Source organism: Molossus molossus, unplaced genomic scaffold (genome assembly GCF_014108415.1).
Source record: "Molossus molossus isolate mMolMol1 unplaced genomic scaffold, mMolMol1.p scaffold_m16_p_13, whole genome shotgun sequence".
NCBI classification, from domain to species: domain Eukaryota; kingdom Metazoa; phylum Chordata; class Mammalia; order Chiroptera; family Molossidae; genus Molossus; species Molossus molossus.
This window is the reverse complement of record NW_023425348.1, coordinates 14639478-14662735: the sequence shown is the minus strand read 5'-3', so window position 1 is coordinate 14662735 and position 23258 is coordinate 14639478. Positions and strand designations below refer to the sequence as shown.

General features: G+C 39.9%; 1 protein-coding gene and 2 pseudogenes across 1 annotated transcript in view; 1 reads left to right on the top strand and 2 right to left on the bottom strand.

Moving 5' to 3' along the window:
* Positions 1-5567: 5567 nt before the first annotated feature.
* LOC118627803 lies at positions 5568-6342 on the bottom strand (annotated as a pseudogene).
* A 196-nt stretch (positions 6343-6538) lies between these two features.
* Positions 6539-22567, bottom strand: LOC118627802 (annotated as a pseudogene).
* A 508-nt stretch (positions 22568-23075) lies between these two features.
* Positions 23076-23258, top strand: part of SLC35F2 (solute carrier family 35 member F2) — a 74164-nt gene continuing 73981 nt past the window's right edge. Inside the window, exon 1 of the mRNA XM_036258601.1 lies at positions 23076-23199. Within this exon, the coding sequence (XP_036114494.1) occupies positions 23105-23199 (95 nt within the window). The 5' untranslated portion in view covers positions 23076-23104. The remainder of the gene's footprint in view (positions 23200-23258) is intronic.

Genomic DNA, 23258 nt, shown 5'->3' with positions numbered 1-23258 from the left:
ACTCTCTCTCACACTTGCTCACTCTCTCACACACTCTCCCTCGCTCCAGTCCTGCCTGCTGCCATCTCCTTTTTATTGATTTTAGAGAGAGAGGAAGGGAGAGGGAGAGAGAGAAAGAAAAACATAAATGAGAGATAACACTGATTGACCACCTCCTGCATGTCCCCCACTGGGGATTGTGCTCACAACCTGGGCATGTGCCCTAACCAGGAATTAAACAGGTAATCTCTTGGTGCATGGGTCGACACTCAACCACTGAGCCACACTGGCCGGGCCCCTTTGACATTTTCAATAGTTCCTTAGTTATTCCCCAAAGAGAATGAGGTAAGTAAAAAGAGGGCTACAGTAAGGCATTCCCCAAAGTTCATTGGCTTTGAGAGCAAAACCAAGAAGAATCTATACATTAATTATTTAACTCCTGCAGTGATACCACCTGTGCTTTTCGCTGGCAAACACTGTTTGTAGAGTATAATCGCAATGCCGGTAAATAAACCAGAAAGTTATAACCTTCAGCACTATCCAAGATATATATTTGTATCTGTGAAATACAAGCCATTATATATCACAGATATAAATACTCTGGTTACTGGAGAGATAGTATCTATTGTGTTACAAGGGCTTTCTAATTTATGTATCAATTCTTTGTATTTCATTTATGTGGTTACATTGTGGCTTAGCACTTGATCTTCATTCTTCCTAGCACTTGAATTCTTTACAGTGAGTTTTCCTGGTTAGAGAAGGCTGGAAAGGTAAAAATTAGATTTTCAGAGTTTTTGTGGCCTTTGTTAAAACAAAACCTTCATTATGAACATTTTCAAACATTTGCCAAAGTAAAAAGACAGTATTTTGGATTCTGCACATCTGTCATCCAGCTTCAACAATTATTAGCATTTCACGGCTCTTATTCCTTCTATCCCTCTCCACTTTTTGTTGTTGGATTTTTAAAAACAAATATAAGATGTCATTTCTTTGTACCTATAAATATTTCAGAAGGCATCTCTAACTGATAAATGCATTAAACAATATTGATAACAGCTATGTTCTTGCAAGATATGTATACCCAAGATGTGAAAGGTAGAGGTGAGATAGAGGTCATCTGCCTGCCACTTCTATTGAGATTGGGTGGTAAAGACTTTGGGATATTTGCAACAGCAGTCCAGTGTCTAGTTGCTCACTATTGGCCAATAAAGAGTCCCTACACTTACTGAGATAATTGAACTTTATCATCAAGGAGATACAGGGTTGCTGCTAGCAATATAGGGGACAAAAAAAGAAGAGTTTTTCTGGAATTTAGGAGTCCTCTGAGTTGCCTCTTATGTGCCATGCCAGTGATAAAAGTTAATGGAAAACTAAACTACCTAACACAGGCAGGACTTACTAGGGAATAAACAACAGCTTGTACTTACATGGCATTGACTAAGTGTTGTATACTGTTCTAAGCATTTCACATATATCAACTCATCTAATCCTCACAATAACCCTGTGATGGAGACACCTTCTTTTCTTCTTCTTTTTTTTTTTTTAAATCCTCACCTGAGAATATTTTTCCATTTTTGTTCAGATAGAGTGAGAGGGAGAGAGAGGAAGAAAGAGAAAGAGAGAGAGAAACATTGACTTGAGAGAGACAGATTGGCCGCCACCCATACGACCCCAATCAGGGCCGAGGACTAACCACAACCGGGATATGTGCCCTTGACTGGAATCAAACCCGTGAGCTAAACCATCCAGGTCTGGAGACATTTTCAATATCTTTGTTTTACAAATGAGCATACTGAGGCACAGAGAGATTAAATAACTTAACTAAGGTCACAGAATTGAAAAGTGGCAGAGCTGGGCTTCAAACCCAGGAAACATAACTCCAGAGCCATGCTCTTAACAACTGCATTTTACTGGTTATTAGTTTGAATTATCCTACCAGATAAGAGTCAAGCCAGTTGAAATGCTAACTGAGGGCAAAGGGAACATGGAATGAACAATGAAGAAGAAAATTATAAATATCAACTGTGTTTTATAACCTGTAGTAGCAACACAGATTTTATTTTTTCTTTCTGTATTATATACTGTAGCAGACACCTTTGGAGTGCTCTGATTTCAGCTGCAGTTACTGTGAATAGTTACCCTGGTAGACAGTTCCTTTGCTGCTAATACTGTCTTACTTTGTGTTTGTCTGTTTTCCTGTTCAGGGCTTTCTCTGAAATTGTGGGAGTTTGCTCAGCCAGTGCACAGGGCAGCCCAGAAAGGGAGAGACATTAATGCCCAGGGGTAACTATCTACCCTGAGGGATTGGAATTGTTGGATAAATGCCCACCTCCATCCTTCAGAGGGAGAACTCAGAGTTGCATTTGATTAGTTTCTCAGAGGACTCCCAGTGGAATCAGCTCCAGTTGCCCCCAGTGGTAACCAGCTCAATAATGGATACTTTATTTATTTATTTTTAATCCTCAGTCAAGGATTCTTTTAAAATTGATGAGAGAGAGAGAGAGAGAGAGAAAAAGAGAGAGAGAGAGAGAGAGAGAGAGAGAGAGAGAGAGAGAGAAAGGGAGGAGAAGAGGGAGAGAGAGAAACATCGATGTGAGAGAGAAACATCCATCAGTTGCCTCCCATACTTTCCCTGATGGGGATTAGACCACCAACCTGGGTATATGCACTGACCAGGAATTGAACCTGCAACCCATAGGTGTAAGGGACTATGCTCAACCAACAAAGCCACACTGACCAGAGTGGATATTTTATTGTATTCCTTCCTTTCCTGTCTCACACACCCCTCTTTTATTCCTCCTTTGTGTGATCACCTCCCCCCAAAATACATGCACTTGTGTCATTGTCTTGGGTATAATATCTATATACTTGAACCAATTTCCATCATTTTTTCTTCTTCCTTTCTCCTTATTTGTGTAGGGTGTGTCATTGGTAGTTAGCTTCATAATTTAGCCCACTGCTTATCAATTATGATGGCAGGACTGGGACTGAACAAGATGAGGAATGAACACCACCTGGAGATGGATGCAATGATTCTTGAGAAATTGAACATACCCTTCTTGTGAGAGATTTTGCATGTCCTTTTTATTAGGAAGGATAATTGCACCATGTTAGGTAGGAGCAGGTTGTTTTTGCTCTTTCCACTCTTTAGAAGTTTAAGTATGGCTACTGAGTAGCCAAAGGGCTGAATTATGAGGAACATAATTCATAATTTGACTCCCATTTCTTTTTCTTTTTTTAAATGGGAAATTGCTTTTTCTTGGGAAGAAAATTAACTTTGGTTACATATTAAAAAAAAAACAAAGAACAAACAAACAAACAAAACACCAGAAAACTTTTACATATTCCAAGTAGATAGGATTAAATGATCACAGAAATAACTTCTGTAAAACTTCACCAAATATTATTTTTAAAAATCTAACATTCAATGTAATTCAAATTATATAAAGACTGCTTCAGATCATAGTATTCTAAATGTGTTACAGTTATAACTCTTTTCTTAAAAAAAATTTTTTTTTTCTTTATTGATTTCAGAAAGAAAGAAAGGGAGAGGGAGAGATAGAAACATTAATGAGAAAGAACAATGACTGGCCGCCTCCTGCACCCGTCCCCACTGGGGATCTGGCCTACAACCTGGGCATATGCCCCGGCTGGGGATCGAACTGGTGACCTCTTGGTGCATGGGTTGATGCTCAATCACTAAGGCACATCAGTCGGGCTATAACTTCTTTCTAACAGGTATGAAAAGTATTTGCTCTCATGTTACTTTGGTCCAAAAGAACAGAGCTGAGTCCTGGCTGGTTTGACTCAGCAGTTAGAGCATTGGCCCAAGGACTGAAGGGTCTCAGGTCTCACGTTTGATTCTCAGTCAAGGGCATGTACCTGGGTTGCAGGTTCCATTCTCGGCCCCGGTCAGGGTTGTGCAGGAGGCAACCTGTCGATGTGTCTCTCTCACATTGATGTTTCTCTCTCTCTTTCTCCACTCTCCCTAAAAATCAATGGAAAAATATTGGGTGAGGATTAACAAAAAAACAAAAAGAAAAAACCCAAAAGAATAGAACTGAATCAATAAGAGTAAACTAAGTACCTAACCGTTAGCCAATATTAATTTAGATTGCTACTGGCAGCAGAAATATCTATGATGAATAGTTGTACTATAACACAGTATAATAAAATAATTTTTTTATAAACACATCACAGTACAATAAATGTTTTTTTTAATTTTTTATTTATTTATTTATTTATTTTTTATCCTCACCCGAGGATATTTTTCCATTTTTTGTACAGATAGAGTGGGAGGGAGAGCTAGGAAGGGAGAGAGAGAGAGAGAGAAACATCGATGTGAAGGGACACATCGAGTGGCTGCCACCCGCATGACCAACCAGGGCCGGGGACAAACTGCAACTGAAGTACATGCCCTTAGCGGAAACCGAACCCGGGTCCCTCCGGACCGCAGGCCGACGCTCTAACCGCTGAGCCAAACCGGCCAGGGCCAAATAAATGTTTTATAAGAGAAAAATATGAACACACACAAAAATGATAGCTACTGTGAACAGAAAATAATGTTTGCCTCAGAGCTATTTGAAGGGTTAAAAAAGTGAGATTAGAAGTTTGATGATACTAATATAAAGAAAATTGAGTATTATATTTATTTCTTATTTTATTCAACTCTTATTGTTTACAAACTTGATTTAGTCATGCCCATAAAAGTGTAACCCCATGACATCTGAAAACAAACACTCTTTGTAATTACTTAAAAGGGCCTATTTCAAAATTATGATACAAAGGTCTGTGCTCCATTAGCAGTCCTCCAGTGGGCATTATAAAAACAGGCTTACTTTTATTATTATTATTTTTTGTTTTAATATTGTTTATTAGCACAGTAATAAATGCAGACTTAAGTAGTCTGCAACATATAACCAATCCACTGAGCAACTGTTATTCCACGCCTTACAGTTGCCAGCTTAAGGTATTTTACTACAGGTTTTCATGAGTCTTGATTCAAACCTCTAATCTTTTCACAATAAAGATTGGCATATCAGCCCTGGCCGGTTTGGCTCAGCGGTTAGAGCGTTGGCCTGCGGTCCGGAGAGACTCGGGTTCGGTTTCCGCTAAGGGCACATACCTCGGTTGCAGTTTGTTCCTGGCCCTGGATGGGTTGTGCAGGTGGCAACCACTCGATGTGTCCCTTTCACATCGATGTTTCTCTCTCTCTCCCTCCCACTCTATCTAAACAAAGAATGGAAAAATGTCCTCAGGTGAGGATAAAAAAAAAGATTGGCATATCAAATAAAATACATAACTACTCATTTCCTATAGGTGTTTTATAGCCATGTGTCCATTTAATATACATGAGATGACAATCTCTAAAAACTGTTAAATATCTGTTACCTTCCAAGAAGAGAAAGCAAGTTTTAATTTTTTTAAACAAAAAAGTATGTAGCCTTAGAAGAACTTCACATAAATGCCATGTGTGTAACCTGTATAAAATTAAGCTGGCTTAAATTTACAGACTACAAGCAACTGAATCCAAATGTCTATTTTTCTCTGTGCTACATTTTAGCTTATATTACAGAACTAAGGACAATTTAAATGTTGCTATTACCAATTCTGTCTACTGTAGCAAGATACCTTAAGTAACAAAAAAATCTTAGGAAATAAGACTGAATAATATCTGTTATAGAAATACCCCACTCTTTACCAACTCCCGCCCTCTCCCACCCCTTCAAAATCATAAGCAGCTCTCTCTTTGACAGACAAATAATGTAAGAATTGTAAAAACCCAATTTAGTAGCGTATCTCTTGGTCCACTGTCTGGCCATTCTGTCATGTTCTGCTCTGTTGGTCATATGCTGAGTGGCAATACTTCCCACAAAGGGGTCGGCAGGATTACAGTCTGTAAGAAGTGAGCAGATAGAAAGGGGTACTTTAGAAATGGTTATTGCTGGACTCCAATTATCTTTCAATATGTCCAAGCAAATAACTCCTTGACTATTTATATTACAGTGATAGATTCTTGTCCAAAATGTAGCCTTTGGAGGCTTGAAGGGGTATTATGGTGTAAAAGTGATATCAAGGAAGAATACACCACCCTCATACACGGATCCTGGTGGCCCTAGAATGATTTTATGCATAGATGTTATCGCCTTTGGGACCAGCACTGCAGTTAGATGGAGGGTCTAAAGTGATATCTGCCAGTTTCTTCTGAATCCTCTTGGCGCTGGTTGAGAGGAGTTTGGAGTTTTTGCTCATGCTGACTTTACTCTCCTCCTTCTTGGGGGTGTTTGTTTCTTTCTCAGTGTGCTGGATGGAGGACGAAGATGAGGAAGAGCTGGTGCTGGCCCTCGAATCATCATCCGACATAGGGAACCCCCCACCCCACCCCGCAGACAGCCCCTCTCTTTGTGTCTGGCTCCTTCATGCCTCTGCGGTGGCTGCAGCTGGGCCTGGCCACTCGTGTCTCTCTCTCGCTGGGAGAGAAGCAGAAGTACAGCAACAGCAACTATTAAACAGGCAATCAATAGGCTTACTTTTAATACAAAGACTAAGTGTTTGGGAGTTATGAACCAATGGATTTAATGAATACCATTTTATAGTTGCTTTTTGCATCTTTTCTGTTTTGGGGATCCTCCACTTCTTCAGGGTGCTCAATAGCCTGGAGTTCTTCAGCAGATTCTTCTTTCTCTGACTCAGAATCACTTTCAGAATCATCTAGACTTTCAGGATCAGATAAATCATCATCATCACATCATTACCTCCTGCCACATCATCTTCTTTCCAACATGATCTTCTACCTCACTGAAACCAAGTCCACAATATCTTTGATATCTTCCTGCCAATTTACTGTCCATACTTTGCTGATATTGAGACTCCAGTTGGTCATTCATTTCTTGTCTTCTTTCCCTTTCGGAAGTAAGATGTTGATTCTTGATCTCCTATAACAAGACTACCAGTATGTTCTTTCTTTGCTGCATCTATAAGTCTCAAGAACTTTTGTTTTCTTCATTACCTAAGTCTGCTACCTCCCAATTGCTAGATTCAAGATCATCGTCTGGAGAAGCTGAATGTTTCACTCTTTAGGGATGGGACTCCCTGGTGGCACTCAACTTTGTGGGGGCTATGAAGGCAAACTGACTGGCTGTTTTCCTCAGCAGCCTGCAACCTGCCACGGACCAAGCTGTGTCCCTCCAGCAACCCCCATTTCCAATGCCTCCCACTTTCCCTTCTTAATACTCAGAGTCTGAAAAGTTACAAACTGCACTTTTAAGGCTTCCTTGTAGCTATGATTATTGTGTGATACAGTTTCCATAAATTAGATGCATTTGTTATGCTTTAAAGGTGGGAATGAGGCAAAAGCTGTCTGCCACTTCTAGTATCTGCCACGTGTAGTGGGGGTGTTGATTTTTTATTCAGTTTTTAGCTTTGCTGGTAGCAAGTGGCAAAGCATTGGACACCTGGCAGGCACAGGGTGAGCTCCTGATCCCACACGTGGCAGCAGAGACTTGGTGATTCATTGTGATTTCCACACTGCATTCTAGAGGCAGCCTCTGAATCTCCCCCTTTCTGACTGACAGAGGCTGCACCTCCCCTGGTGGGCTAGTGCTATGGAGCTGTTCTTTCTAGAAGTCACCACAGGAGACTTTTCCAGGCACTCCAAATGTTGTTTTTTTTTTTTTTGTAATTCTTCCATTAATATCCTTCTATGTTTAAAATGGTTCCAAGTTACTTTTTTTTTGCAACTGGAGTCTGACTGAAAAAATTAGAATGAGACCTGTCTCTGTACAGTATCATCTCAGGGTTTATTCCAGACTGAGCTTCTGGGTCAGCAGAGCAGAGGGCTTGCTTCACTGGGTGATGTGACAGTGAGAACTGGCCTGAGACGTCAGCTGGCTCCCTTTATGATTTGTGTTCACTACTAAAACAAAAGCTCTTACTAAGAATCCTTAGGAGCCTGGAGAGGTAGCTCTCCAGGTAAGAGCATCGTCTGATGCGCCAAGGTTGTAGGTTTGATCTGGGTCAGGGCACATACAAGAATCAACCCAGGTTGGGTGGGGTGGGGAGAGGAGGCAATGGGTGGAAGTGAAAGAGGGTATGGTGGGGATAAATGGTGATGGGGAAAAGAAAAAAAAAAGAATCAAGCAATGAATGCATAAATAGTGGAACAACAAATCATTGTTTATCTCTTTCTCCCTTTCTCTCAAAGCCATCAATAAAACAACAGCAACAAATCTTTAGGTGTGGAGGCATTTTACTTTATTTTATATACTATTTTTTATCTGTTTGGTTTCCTTTTAATCAACTTTTTAAAATTTGGTATAACTTAATGTGCACATAAAAGTGTAGCTTTATACATTTTTACATATGTATACACCATGTAACCACTACTTAGGTCAAGATACATTTTTTTAGTCCTCTAGAAGGATCCTTCATTTTCTTTCCCAGTTGATATCTCCATATTAGTTTCATAGGGCTGCCATAGCAGTTTACCTCAAACTGGGCATCTTAAACTACAGAAATTTATTCTTTTGCAGTTCCGGGGGCAAAAAGTTAAAAATCTAGGTCTAGGTAAGGTTGGTTTCTTCTGGAGGCTCTGGGGGAGAATCTGTCCCATGTCTCTCTCTTAGCTGCCAGAGGCTGTTGGTGATACTTGGAGTTCCTTATACTGTACCTGTATCCCTCTAATCTCTGCCTTCCTCATCAGGTAGCATTCTCCTCCATGTCTCTCTGTCCAAATTTCCCTCTTCTTCTAAGGATACCAGTAGTGGATTAGGCTCACCCTAAACTGATCTGACCTTATCCTACTGATTACATCTTCAAAGATTCTATTTCCAAATAAGATCACACTCACAGGTACCTGTCATAAAACTTCAACATAGTTTTTGGAAGGTGCACAATTCAAACCCTAACACCAAAAGTAACCATTCTGATTCCTATCATAATAGAGTAGTTTTACTTTTTGAACTTCTTGAAATACATATAAATGAAAGTATAGAGTAGTTCTGGCTTTTCCCCTCTACTCCATATATGTCTGTGAGATTCATCCCATACTGTTTCACATATCAGTACTTTCCCCTCCTAGATACACTATAGCATTTTATTGTAGATATTTATATACCTTACCATAGATGGACATTTAAGTGTCTGTTTTTAACTACAGAACACTTCTGACACCAAATGTATAGATTTTCCACACCAAAGACCAATTCTGCTACTCTCCACACACCCATGGGTGGCCTACAATTCAATTAACGTCTGATACTAACTACCTGGAGTTAGCACAGATCCCACAGGTTAAGGAATCAGTCTCACAAGACTTCCCCCACCAGATGCCAATTGCAAGTCTGGACCACTTATATTTTAGACCATCCAGCTATAAAGTCAGGGTGTTTCCATGATGCCTTCCTCAGGTTTTATAATTTGCTGGAAGGCCTCATAAAACTCAGGAGAAAAGCTTACTTACTATTATTAATTTATTATAAAGGATAAAACTCAGAAACAGCCATCTAGAGGAGATGCGTAGGGCAAGGTATGAGAGGTGGGCACAGAGCTGCCATGCCCTCTGGGTGCACCACTGCCCAGAACCTCCTCGTGATCACCAGACTGGAACCTCACTGCTCCAGTGTTTTTATGGAGGTTCTATTATGGAGCTATGGTTGATTAAATCTTTGCCCACTGGCCATTTGCTCAATTTCCAGGTTCTCTCTCTTCCCTGGAAGTCAGAGGCTGTAGTTACAAGTTATAACTCTCTAATCACACCATTGGTTTCTTAGCAATCAGACCCCAACTTCCAAGATTCATTACATTAGCATAAGCTCAAAAACAGGGCCAAATATGTATTTCTTATTATGTCACTATAATATAGGGATATTTTTGATGAAGATGCTATGGGCATTCTTATATATGTCATTGATACAAATATGTATTCATTTTCTCTTGGGTATACACCTAGGAGTGGGATTGCAGGGTCATGAGGTATGCATATGTTCAGCTTTAGCAGGTATACAGTTTTCTAAAGTGGTTGTACTTATTCTATTCCCACCAGCAGTATATCAGAGTTCCAGTAGTTCTACACCATCACCAATGTTTGGTATTGTTGTTTTAAAAAGTTAGCAGTTCTTGCCATTTGACCCAGTGATCCCACTTCTAGGAATATACCCTTAGAAGCCTGAAACACCAATCAGAAAGAATATATGTACCCATATGTTCATAGCAGCACTATTTACAATAGCTAAGATCTGGAAACAGCCCAATGTCCATCAATAGATGGGTGGATAAAAAAATCTGTGGTACATATACACAATGGGATGCTGTGCAGCTGTAAGAAAGATCTCTTATCCTTTGAGACGACATGGAGGGACCTGGTAAGTATTATTCTAAGTGAAACAAGCCAAGCAGAGAAAGACAAATATCACATAATCTCACTTATTTGTGAAATATAATGAACAAAACAAACTGATGAACAAAATATACCCAGAGACATAGAAGTAGGATACAGATTGACAAACCTCAGAAGAGGGGGTGGGGGGAAGGGAAGAGATACACCACAGAACTTATATGCATGTATGCGTAACCAATGGACATAGACAACAAAGCTGGGGATAGGGCGGGGACGGGGGGGGGGTAGAGATTGGGAGGAGGGTGTCAATGGGGGACAAAGAAGAAACATCTGTAACAAAAATAAATTAATAAAAATAATTAAAAAAAATAAAAAGTTAACAGTTTTGTTGGATCTGTAGTGGAATATATTTGCATTTCCTTGATGACTAATGATGATATCTTATATTTGTGGGTCATTTGGATATCTTATCTTGTGAAGTGCCTGTAAAAAGATTTTGTCCACTTTTTACTTGGGTTGTCTTTTTCTTCTTGATTTGTAGGAGTTTTTTGCGTATTGTGGATGAGTCCTCTGGCAGATACATACGTGTATTGTAAATATCTTCTCCCAGTCTGTTTCTATTTTTTTTTCTTAAAATTTTCTAATGGTTCAATACTTTGATGTTATAGATTACGTAAATAAATGTTTCATTTCAGGCACTGTTGTTAATTAGATACCCTAAATGACCCTACAAACTAAATAGATAAAACAAAGAATACAAAATCGTTTAAAATCTGCCCTGGCCAGATAGCTTGGTTGGTTGGAATGTCGTCCCAATACACCAAGGTTGTAGGTTTTATCCCCTGTCAGGGCACATACAAGAATCAACCAATAAATGCATGAATAGGGGTGACCCGTCCCGCAGGTCGAGCAACGAGGACTCTAGAGGGGGAGTGAGGATGAGGAGGGACAAGAGACACGAGAAATGGAGACAAGACAGGGCTCTGATCAAGTCTCCTTTATTCTGGGGAGATCCACAGTATATATATGGCAAGAAGCAGAAAAACAAGAACATTTGTTGCCAAGCATGTCTGTGGTGACCACCCTGAAGCAATTTCAAGTAAATATCATGTAAATATCACAGGTGGAACAAAAGACAAACAGAGCATAACTGGCTGAGTAAATGGTTACTTAAAGGAATGCAGAAACATTGTATGCAGAGATGCAGACAGAGATATCCTGCCTTGGGGCAGGAGATGGCAGAGCAGATTTTTGCAAAATGGATGCCATGCAAACAGTCTCCCACATAGGGGAACAACAAATCTCTCTCTCTCTCTTCCTCTCTCTCTAAAATCAATAAATAAAAATGAAATAAACAAACAAAACCACCAATATCATTTAAAATCCACTGCTGAGCTGGTAAGAAAATAATTCTGCAGGGGCCTCCAAACAAAGTGAACTCAGAGATCCTGGGAACTAAGAAGGTGCTAAAGCCAGTTTCTGCCCTGAAGATTTTTGCTATATCTTGAAGAATATGAGCCTCTGCTTTGAAGACCTTTTGGAACTACCTCTTTGAGTGCCGATGTTAAGATTCAGGGCATGTCTAAATGAGGAGCCTGTAATAAACCTGAATAAAGCTGGAAGCACAGAGAACTATACTTGAAAAATAAGGGTGAATGAAAAATAAATCCCACTATGCTGAAGGACTCAGAAAAGAGAGGTGCTGGCCCTGGCCGAGTAGCTCAGTTGGTTGAAGCATTATCCTGATATGCCTAAATTGCGGGTTCCATTCCTGGTCAGGACACATGCAAGAATCAACCAATGAATGCATAAATGGGTGGAACAGCAGGTAGATGTTTCTCTCTCTCTCAAGTCAATAAAACAATGTGTGTGTGTATATATATATATATATATATATATTTTTTTTTTTTTTTAAAGAAAAGAGAGTTGCCTGTCTTGAAAATGAGACTTGGTGGAAGTGAAAAATATTCTTTGAAGATTCATAATGTAAACAAAAGCCCAGACATACCCTTAAAAAAAACCAGACATTTAAAAAATTTTATTCAGATAATGGTTTTCAAACCAGGAAATGTAGTTCCTCAGTATGAACTGTGAATACTTTAAAAAATGAAGGGGATGGGCATAATTTATAAAGGCAAAAGTTGCAAGGAGCTATTGATCAAATGAGTTGCTAGGGGAAACAGACCATAAGCTTACATCATTTGTTTTGTGATTTGTGGTTGCAACTGGACTTTCAATGGTTGGCTGATTCAGTGATCAAACAAGTGGGGTTGTGAGGTAAACCATGGATAATATATGATTGAGCATGTATCACGTCCTAGTTTCAGTCCAGGCCTATAGTACCAACAGGCTGTCTTTGATCACCATCACAGTACAGTCAGTATCATTTAACAATGATGCAAGGAGTACAATTTATCAAACAGTGCAATTAGCACAGGGGGCTGCTGGCTCTGCAGGCAGTTCTGGAGCAAAGTTATGCTCTGTGAATAGTTTCAAAGCCCAAGCTGTAAACATCCAAATATTGGACCACAAATTTGAAATTAAAGTTCTTACAAGTTCTCAATAACACAAACTAGCTCCTATGAGTTTTACAGTTCTAATTCATACTACACGTGTAACTAAAAAAATCTCCAGTATAGAATTTTTTTCTTTATTGTTGAGAGTATTACAGATGTTCTCCCCTGACCCCCACAATTGCCCCCCTCCATTCCATTCCTGCCCCACCCCAGGCCTTCATTCCCTATTGTCTGTGTCCATGGGTAATGCATATATGCATATAAATTCTTTGATTAATCTTTTCTAATCCCCCCCTTCTACGATTCATCAGTCTGTTCTGTTTCCATGGCTCTAGTTCTATATTATTCATCATGGAAAAAAGTATGGAATTTCCTCAAAAAATTAAAAATTGAACTACTGTTTGACTTAGGGATCCAGTATAAAATTTAATAAGTGATCCTGGTTTGGTAGTTCCTCTAGGTAGAAGAAACTCATTTTTGAGGAATTTAGCTCCAATCTAGATATCAAAATATTCACTAATAACATTTCAAAGGAAAGAGCAGTTCAAAGAAACAAGGCATAATTAGTGAGAAAAGATAGAATCAAGAACAGCAGAAATAGGCCTATAAAAATTTAAGCTTTTAGGATTTTAAGACAGAATATAAAATAATTTTGTATAATGTGTTTAAAGAAATAAAAGTAAAGCTTGAAAATATAAGGAGGAAACAAACAGATTTAAAAAACAACCTCTGAAAAAAATTTAAATAAAAATCTCAAAATTGGTTAAAATTACCATTAAAACACAATTAAGCCTGGCTGGTGTGTTTCAATGGATTGAGCGTTGTCCCATGGACTGAGAAATCCTGGTTTGATTCCTGGTCAGGACACATGCCTGGATTGCAGGCTCGATCCCCAGTAGGGGATGTGCAGGAGGCAGCTGATTGATGTTTCTTGCTCATATTGATGTTTCTATCTCTCTCCCTAAAAAATGAATAAAAACATATTAAAAAAACAAACAAACAGCATGGCTGGTGTGGCTCAGTGGTTGAGCATTGACCCATGTGCACCAAGAGGTTGCTGGTTCAATTCTCGGTCAGGGCACATGCCCAGGTTGTGGGCCAAATCCCCAGTGGGGGCATGCAGGAGGAGACCAGTCAATGTTCTTTCTCTCTCTTCGATATTTATAGATCTCTCTCCCTTCCTCTCTTTCTAAAATCAATAGAAAAAAATATTTAAAAACCAAACACCAAAAAAACAAAACAAAACAAAACAAAAACACAATTAAAAAAAGAAAATAGATACAAAGTAATTACCCAGAATAAGTTTAGAGACAAAGATATGAAAAATGTGAAAGAGATTAAGATATATGAAGGAGAGAATAAGAATGTCTGATCTATGTCTAAGAGAAGTTCTGAAACAAATAATACAGGGGATAGAAAAAGGGCAGAATCTAAAGAGATAATGGTTGAGTATTTTTCTAATTATTGAAAGATATCTTCAGATCCAGGAAGCCCAACAAAGCCAAACAAATCCCAAGCAAAAAATCTAGACACATCATAATAAAATGTACAACTGCAAAGGAAAAGAGAAGGTAGTAAGAAGTCTCAGGGAAAGAGTCAGATCACCTACAAAAAAGGTAAATAGATGGTTGGGTGACTCTCAGTTGTAACAGTGAAGACAGAAAAAATATATTCTAAGTGATGACAGAAAATATTAGTCAGTCTAAAGTTTTATACCCACCAAAGCTATCTTTAAAAACAAAGAGGGTAGCCCTGGCTGGTTTGGCTCAGCGGTTAGAGCGTTGGCCCACGGACCGAGTCCCGGGTTTGCTTCCCATTAAGGGCTCGTACCTTGGTTGCAGTTTGTCCCTGATCTCGGTTGGGGTTGTGTGGGTGGCAATCAGTCAATTGTTTCTCTCTCTCTTCCTCCCTCTCTCTTTTCTGCTCTAAATGAAGATAAATGCAAAAAATGTCCTCGAGTGAGGATAAACAACAACAACAGCAGAGAAAACAAAGAGGGTAAATAAAGATATTTTCAGACAAGCAAAAATAAACTTTATCGCTAAAGACACCCTTTCAAATAAGTTCTAAAGACTTAACTTGAGTAGAAACAAAATAAATTCCTGCCCTGGGTGGGTAGCTCAGTTGGTTGCATAAACATCATTATTATACAGACATACTGAAAGACAAAGAAGGGGGGAAAATACCCCAGATCAATACTAACAGCATGAAAGGAAGCTAGAGAAGATACTAATATATTAGTATCAGGAAAAACTGACTCTAACACAAAAAGTATTGCTATAGATAAAACATGTCATTTCATAATGATAAAATACTCAATTTTCTAAAAATAAATAATTTATATACCTAATAAGAAAAAAGGTAAAATATGCAAAGCAAATATTGGCAAATCTACAAGGAGAAGCTGACAAAGCCCCCCTTATAGAGGGATTGTTTAATGCATTGGCTGTCAAACTTCAGAATACATCAGAACCCATGGAAGGCTTGTTAAAACATAGGTTGTTGGGCCCACCTCTTCAGCTCCTAATTTACTAGGCTGAAGGTGGAGTTTCAGAATTCCACTTCTAACAAGTGCTGTTGATGTTTATGGTTCCAGGACCACATTTTTAGTATCACTGGTTTAACAAAGTTTTAATAATTGATAGATCAAACACACACAAAAAATCAGTAGGAGATTCAACATTTGAAGAGCACCATTACTAAACTTGATATAATGGACATATTAGAACATTAGAGAATACACATTATTTTAAACACACTGAAACATTTATGAAAATTGATCATGCACTATGTCTTAAAGCTAGTCTTGGCAAATTTCAAAGTGTTGGTACCATCTAAGCTACATTATCATGCAATTAAGTTAGAAATCAATCATAGAAAAATAACTGCAAAATCTCTTATGCTTAGAAATTAAGGGGTGTCTTAACAACTCATGGGCAAAGAAGAAATCATAATGGAAAGATGGAAGGAAGGGTGAGAGCATTTTTCATGTCTTGAATACCACTGGTCATATCTAGATCTGTGGTCTGTATATGTTTGCTTTCAGCCAATACTGGTTGATTGATTTGTAATGTGTCCTATATAAGACAATGGTAATAAAGTGAATCCTTTGAACAAAGCTGCCATCTAAGCACACAGAATTATTGATTCAGTATGCTTAATAACAAATAATTCTGACACTTTTATTTTTAGTACCTGTGTACTTTTGATAATTCAAACTGAAAACAGATTGACACCAAGATTCTTAGGACACCTCTGAAACAGAAAATAAGGAAGCTTAGCTGTAACAAGACAGCTATTTGTCTTTGTGAGACTCAAATATAACGGCAACAAATGTATTTAATAGATGCTACTAATAGAATTTTTTAAAATAATGGGTTTTCTCCCACCTCACATAATTACCATTTTTGTGTGTGTGGTAGATTTAAGATCTACTCTCTTAGCAAATTTCAAGTTTACAATACAGTAGTGTTAACTGTTAATTGTCACTATGAACTTAACTATTGTCACTATTAGATCTCTAGAATTTATCTATCTTATAACTGAAAGTTTGTACTCTTTTACCAATATTTTCCCATTACCTCCAGTGCCTGGTAACCACCATTCTACTCTATTCCTTCATAGAGTTCAACTATGAGATTTGAAATTATGTTTATTTACAATTATTTTTACAAACAGGGAGATAAAGGTATTGTGAAAGGGGCTTAGGAATGCTTGTCTGTTAAATCAGAGAGGCAGCCTGATGACTCTGATACCAGAGTCAGTCAGTTGCTATTCTGAAAATCTTGGACATGTTACTTAATCTTTCTGAGCTTTAGTTTACTCACCTGAAAAAATAGTGCTAATAAGCCTAGCATTTTAGAAAGCATGTATGACAGATTCTACTTCCAAAGGATGGATGCAACAATATCTCACATCCCTCGTGCTCACTTCCATGTGACTCACACATCTCCCGTCTCGACATTTGGGTTGTCCTAGTTTACTGGGGCTGCTTTAACAAATTACCATAGGCTGTGTGCCTTAAGCAACAAACATTTACTTCTCACAGTTTTGGAGGTTGGAAATCTGAGGTCTGGGTAGAAGCACGGTTGGGTTCTAGTGAGAGCCTTTACCTGAGTTGCAGACTGCCAACATATCATTGTATCCTTACATGGCAGAAAAAGAGTGAGCTAGCTCTCTGGCCTCTCAGAGGGCTCAACTCTCATGCTCTATAACCTCCCAAAGTCCCCACCTCCAAATACTATCATATTGGGAATTCGAAGTTAACAAATAAATTTTAGAGGGTCACAAATATTCAGTTTATCGGAATGTCTCCCCTTATATCTGGATGGGCTTGTGATTATGGTCAAGATGCTGCTATGGGACTTCCTAGGCTAGGTCATGAAGGAGTTACTGAGAAGGAAAAAAAAGCAGTCTTTAACACTTGGAAGCTGGCCTGGTACTCACAACGAGGCCATATTTTTCTCTTCCTGAACATAAACAATCTTAGAGTACCATACTTAGACAATACTGTTCTGAGACCATGATTAAATGAGATAAAACAAGGCTAGATCATAATTTTATCTAGGCAGAAAAAACACGGTCACTGTGCCACCCACGAAATACCAACTCTCCTTCTCTTGGTCAAAATGAGTGAGGCAACTTCTTCAATGACAGTTTTATCCTCACCTTAGTCTGGTCTTTGTATAGGTAGAAAAATTGAGATGTGGATCAGAATTGCATCCAATCTGACAGCATTCAATACAGAGAGAGTCAGTGCCTCCTTCCTCAGACCCTCCCTCACTCAAATAACTCAACCAAAGTCTAAATCCTTTAATAGATTCTTTCTAATATCCCCTTAGTAAGACATCCAATGGTTCTCCCATGGGATTTATTCTCCCTCACTGCAAGGAGTAATAAATTCAACTTGTTTAGCTACATGTATATTTGTGATGGTCTTTGGCTGGAAGACATCAACTATATTTTGGCTTTCTTCTCTTAGGACACTTGCTTGGGGGAGGAGTTGGGGAAATAAATCAAGTGCCATGTGAGCAGATAAAGTACCTTAAAGTCACCAGGTTGTGAGGACTAAATGGAGAAAGAGATGCTGGTCAGCCCCTAGAGGCTCTAGCCCTAACATCCCTCTCCATTGTAGCCCCCTGACTCCCTACCCTCCACAACCCTGGCCCTGAGATTTCTAGTTTCAGCTACCTTCTGACTGCAACTGCATAAAATACCTTGAGCCAGATCTCCTGGCCCAGACCTTCCTAAATTTCTGACCCACAGAAACCACAAGATATAATAAAGTGATTGATTGTTGTTTGAAGTCACTAAGATTTTGGGTGATTTGATACATTCAATAGATAACTGAAACAAGATTGAAAGTGTTTATAGCCCTGTCCCTTGTGGTTCAGTGGTAAGAGTGTTGGCCCACTCACCAAAGGTCTCCAGTTTGATTCCCGGTCTAGGGCACATACTTGAGTTGTAGCTTCAATCCTCACCCCAGTTGCCTGTGGGTAGGCAACCAATTGATGTGTCTCTCTCACAAAGATATTTCTCTCTCTCTCTCTCTTCTTTCCTCCCTCTCCTCCACTCTCTAAAAATCAATGGAAAAAATATCTTCAGGCGAGGATTAACAACAGCAACAACAAAAAAGGAAAATGTTTATAAAATATCTGACACACAGTAGGTGCTCAATAAGTGGTACCTATCTTTTGGTACTTGTAAGAAGAAGGTTATTATGTGGAAAATCTCTAACACCTAAATCATTTTTTCCTCAGTAAATTTTCTCTAACAAAAACTTGTGGATTGGTGCCCATGGACCCACTCAATTTATTTTAATCCTGATACCAAAATAATGTAGACTTATCAATAATCCTTGGTAAGGGGATGAACTTATTTTGGACCAATGCTACTTTCTGAGGAGAACTTTCTGTTTAGAAAATGCTACCTATAACTTTGTTCATAACTTTAGAGTCCCCATCAGTGGTAGACTATTTTTCCTCGCCCCATTTTCCTGTGGGGATGGTATGTCGAGTCTAACATGTTTAGAATTAGGATTAACATGATTTATTGAATAATGTCTTAAGTGAATATATTTCAAATTGCAGAAGTAGAATATTCTTATAGTAACACAAAATGAAAATGTATAAGGCTATTTCTCCTCCCTAATATCAGTAGCCTGGTATATATTCTTCCACTCCCTTCTTGTTGCTCATATAAACACAAAGAAGCATATAGATATGTATGTAGATATATATGTACATATAAAGATAGTTACTTAATTGGTGGTTTTTACTGAAATGGAAACATTTTATAATTATTCTGCAACATTTTTTTCACTTAACAGTATATCATGATCTCTACATGTTAGTGCATATACATTTGCTTTTGTTTCCTATGGCTGCTTTAACAAATTACCACCAACATAATGGCAACACAAATTTATTCTCTTACAGTTCTGGAGGTCAGAAGTCTGAAAGCAGTTTTACTGGGCTATAGTTAAGGATAAAGTTGGCAGGGCTACTTTCTTTTCAGGGCTCTGAGCTTTTCTAATGGCTGCCTTTATTCCTTGCTTTCTCCATCTCCTCCGTCTACAAATGGAAACACCCTAATCTCTGCTTCCATCATCCTATCTCTTTCTTCCTCTGCCTCCCTCTTATAAGGACACTTGTGATTACATTATGGCCAACCACATAATTCAGATAACTTCCCCCATCTCAATGTATGCAATTTAATTACACCTGCAAAGTCCCTTTTGCTATACAGTGGTCCCCCCTTATCCATGGGGATGTTTTAAGACCCCAGTGGATTCCTGAAACTGTGGATGGTACCAAACCCTATATATACTATGTTTTTCCCTATATGTATATATTTTTCACTTAAAGAAAGCACTTTACAGCTTATTTTTGGCATATCTAGATCGCCAACATCATTACTCTTGTAATTTGCAGCCATTTTTAAGTAAAATAAGAGTGACTTGCCCTGGCTGGTTTGGCTCAGCAATTGGGGCATTGGCCTGCGGGCCAGAGATTCCCGGGTTCAGTTCCTGCTAGGGGCATGTACTGAAAAAAAAAAAAAAAGAGTGACTTGAACATAAGCCCTGCGATACAGCAAGAGTCAATCTGATAACTGAGAACTAAGGGATGAACAGGTAGTGTATACAATATTGATACTCTGGACAAAGGAATGATTTACAATTTAAAACTTGTGAATTATTCATTTCTGAAATTTTCCATTTAATATTTTTGGACTGCTTGACCATGGTAACTGAAACCATGGAAAGTGAAACCATGAATAAGGGGAGACTACTGTATAAAGTAACATTCTCAGGTTCTAGGGATGAGGAACTGGATATTTTTTGGGTGACATTATTCAGTCTGCCACAATATCTAAATCCATCTTTTAATCTCACATATTTATACAAAGCACACACTTTTACATAAAAGGAACCATATCAGACATGCTGGAGTATTTTAAGTGTAGTTTTCTTTTTCTTCTTTCTGTATTCCTTAACTTTTTAAAGATTATTTCTGTTGACATGTATCCTACACTATTCTCCATGCTCACAAACCACATGAAAAACAAATCTGATTTAGGTAAGGAGAGACTTTATTTGAAAGGATTATTGCAAGGTGGGGGGTGTGTATTGCAGTAGTAGGAGGAAGACTCTTCCCTGCCTGGGGGGGAGGGGGGGAGGCAACATTATGTGGTTGGCCATAATGTAATTACAAGTATCCTTATAAGTGGGAAGCAGAGGAAGAAGGTGATAGGATGATGGAAGCAGGCCAAGTAGGAATATACTTGGCCTATGTTCCTATGCTGCTCAAATCTGTCTATCACAGAAAGTTTCTTAACCATCACTTATTTCCAGGAGTACTGTGCTCAGGTGAAATTCAACATTGACAATGTATAAGGTTTAATGGGTTGTTTGCTTTAAAAAAATTAGATCATATTAAACGTATATCCCTGCATTTTACCTTTTTCACTCAAAATATAGCTAGAGAAAATCCTTTCAGGCCTGATACAGTTCTTTGGGCTTTAACCACTGAGTCAAACTGGCCAGGGCTCAATTCCATTCTTTTTTTTTTTAAATCCTCACCTGACAATATTTTTCTATTTATCTTCAGATAGAGTGAGAGGGAGAGAAAGGGAGAGAGAGAGAAACATCGAGAAAGACACATCAACTGGTTGTCTCCTGCATGGTCCTACCCCGACCACGTCCAGGAACAAACTGCAACCGAACCGCAACTGAGGTATGTGCCCTTGACTGGAATGAAAACCATGACTCAGTGGTCCACAGGCTGATTCTCTACTGCTGAGCCAAACCGGCCAGGGCATCTCTTCCATTCTTTTGAATGTCCTCATAATGTTTCAAAATGTGGTTGTGTGGTAGGCAGTTAGACAGACGTGAGCAGAGCCAGGACGATGGCCCAGGTATAGTTCACCAGGGTGAAAAGCCTTAGGTGCCTAGCAAAGGATGATTGTAGGGTGGGACCTTTCCTCCCCTAGCATATTGCTGGTCATATGGTTTGGATCCCCTGACCTTTCCTTCCTAGAGATAACATTTAGGTGTCAGTTGTATTTTATTTCCAGGCCCAGAAAAGCAGCAAAAAACAGACAAGCAACGCCACAGGCTGACCTCAGGACCAAATGCATTGGATAATGACCCCTTGCCCTGGCACTGACCTATCAATCAGTGGAGACCCTAGCCCTGAAAGGACAACCTGGAATACTGCTGAATATTCTCTTGAAACCTTCCCCTGGGACCTCCCCTAAAACCTCCACCCTTAAAATCTTTATTACCCAGTGTGCTCTCCCTCTCAGGAGCTCACCTGTGCCTTTTCTTTCCCTTTCCCCTCCCCAACCACCCCGCTCCGGTCAAAATTCTTTTTCTTTCTTTTCTTTTCTTTCTCTCTCTCTCTCTCTCTCTTTTCTTTTCTTCTTTCTTTCTTTCTTTCTTTCTTTCTTTCTTTCTTTCTTTCTTTCTTTCTTTCTTTCTTTTCTCCTTCCTTCCTTCCTTCCTTCCTTCCTTCCTTCCTTCCTTCCTTCCTTCCTTCCTCCCACCCCCCTTTCTTTCTTCTATCTCCCCCCCCCCTCACTTCAGGATACTTTTCTATTTATCATCAGATAGAGTGGGAGGGAAGGAGAGAGAGAGAGACAGAAAGAAACATCAATGTGATAGAACCACATCGACTGGTTGCCTCCCCCCCAACGCAACCAGGGCCAGGGACCAACAGCAACAGATGTACCTGCCCTTGACTGGAACCAAACCCGAGACTCATTGGTTCTCAGGTCGAGGCTCTAACCGCTGAGCCAAACCAGCCAGGACTCCATTTTCTTTCTCAGAATCTTTTCACAGACCTGTCTACCCCTTTGAATTTACATTTGTTTGCTCCTTCCTCATCCCCGCCCCCCCCCCCCACTTGCCCAAGGAAGGAAGTGGTTGGAAACAAACAAAAAAAAAAGGTCCCAATACCTTCTCTTTTGTCTTCCTGATCTCCTTTCCAGAAGCACGGGGGCCCCAGATCCAATGAGGTCGTGTCAGTGAGTCAGGAACTTTTGGACCCCAGTTCCTAGTCCCCCCTGGTCCCCAGAAGCGTCGGAAGGAAGACGTGGCCCAGGCCTAGGGCATCCTGGCTGAGTGCAGGGGTTGGCATCATCTCCTTGGCTGGCACCTCCCAGGCAATCTGAATACTGAAAGTCAAACCGAACACACGGTGACACGTTTCCAGGATCCTTTCAAGTTTTTACCCATGTTTTCGAGGCAAAGAAAGAGAAATGAAGCGTCTCCAGTTCTTTTAGATGGAAAATATGTTTTCTAAATTAGTCAGAGGGCGGGAGATTGGAAGGTCAAGGGAGGGGCCAGCCGGTTCTTTCCAGCTAGCAAAGTTCAGGCAGTTGCTAAACCACTGCTTAAGTTAGGATACGCGGCATAACCTCGTATCACGTCTGCTGAATTTAAACAAGGGGCCATAAAAAAAGAAATGCATGTTGGGTGTCACCCAACACTGAGGCTCGACTGCCAAGGCGGAAAAAACGTGCCCTTTCTCCTCCAGCTCTCCGGGAGGTGCCAGGTTGTAATCTGCAAATGTACGATTGTCTGGCCCTAGGGGCTTGACAGTTAATGATTTGCCGCAGGAGGAGCAGGCGGGAGAAGCCCGAGGACCGAAGGAGCGCGGGAGCGCGGCGCACAGGCTGAGCCGAGCCTCCGCCGGCCTCACAGGCGCCGCTCGCGTCTTCCGGGCTGGGGCACTTAGGGGGATTCCGGGCACCGGAGATCGCAGGCGCCCCGATGGAGGCAGCCCTGCCGGTGGGATCCGGCACCCCGCATCCACAGGAGCAGGGAGCGACCCTGCTGCACAGGATGAAAGGCAAACTCTTCACCTGGTGAGTGGAAGGGGCGCGCGGCGGCGGCCGCGGAGGGGGGCTCGGCAGAGCTGCGGCCC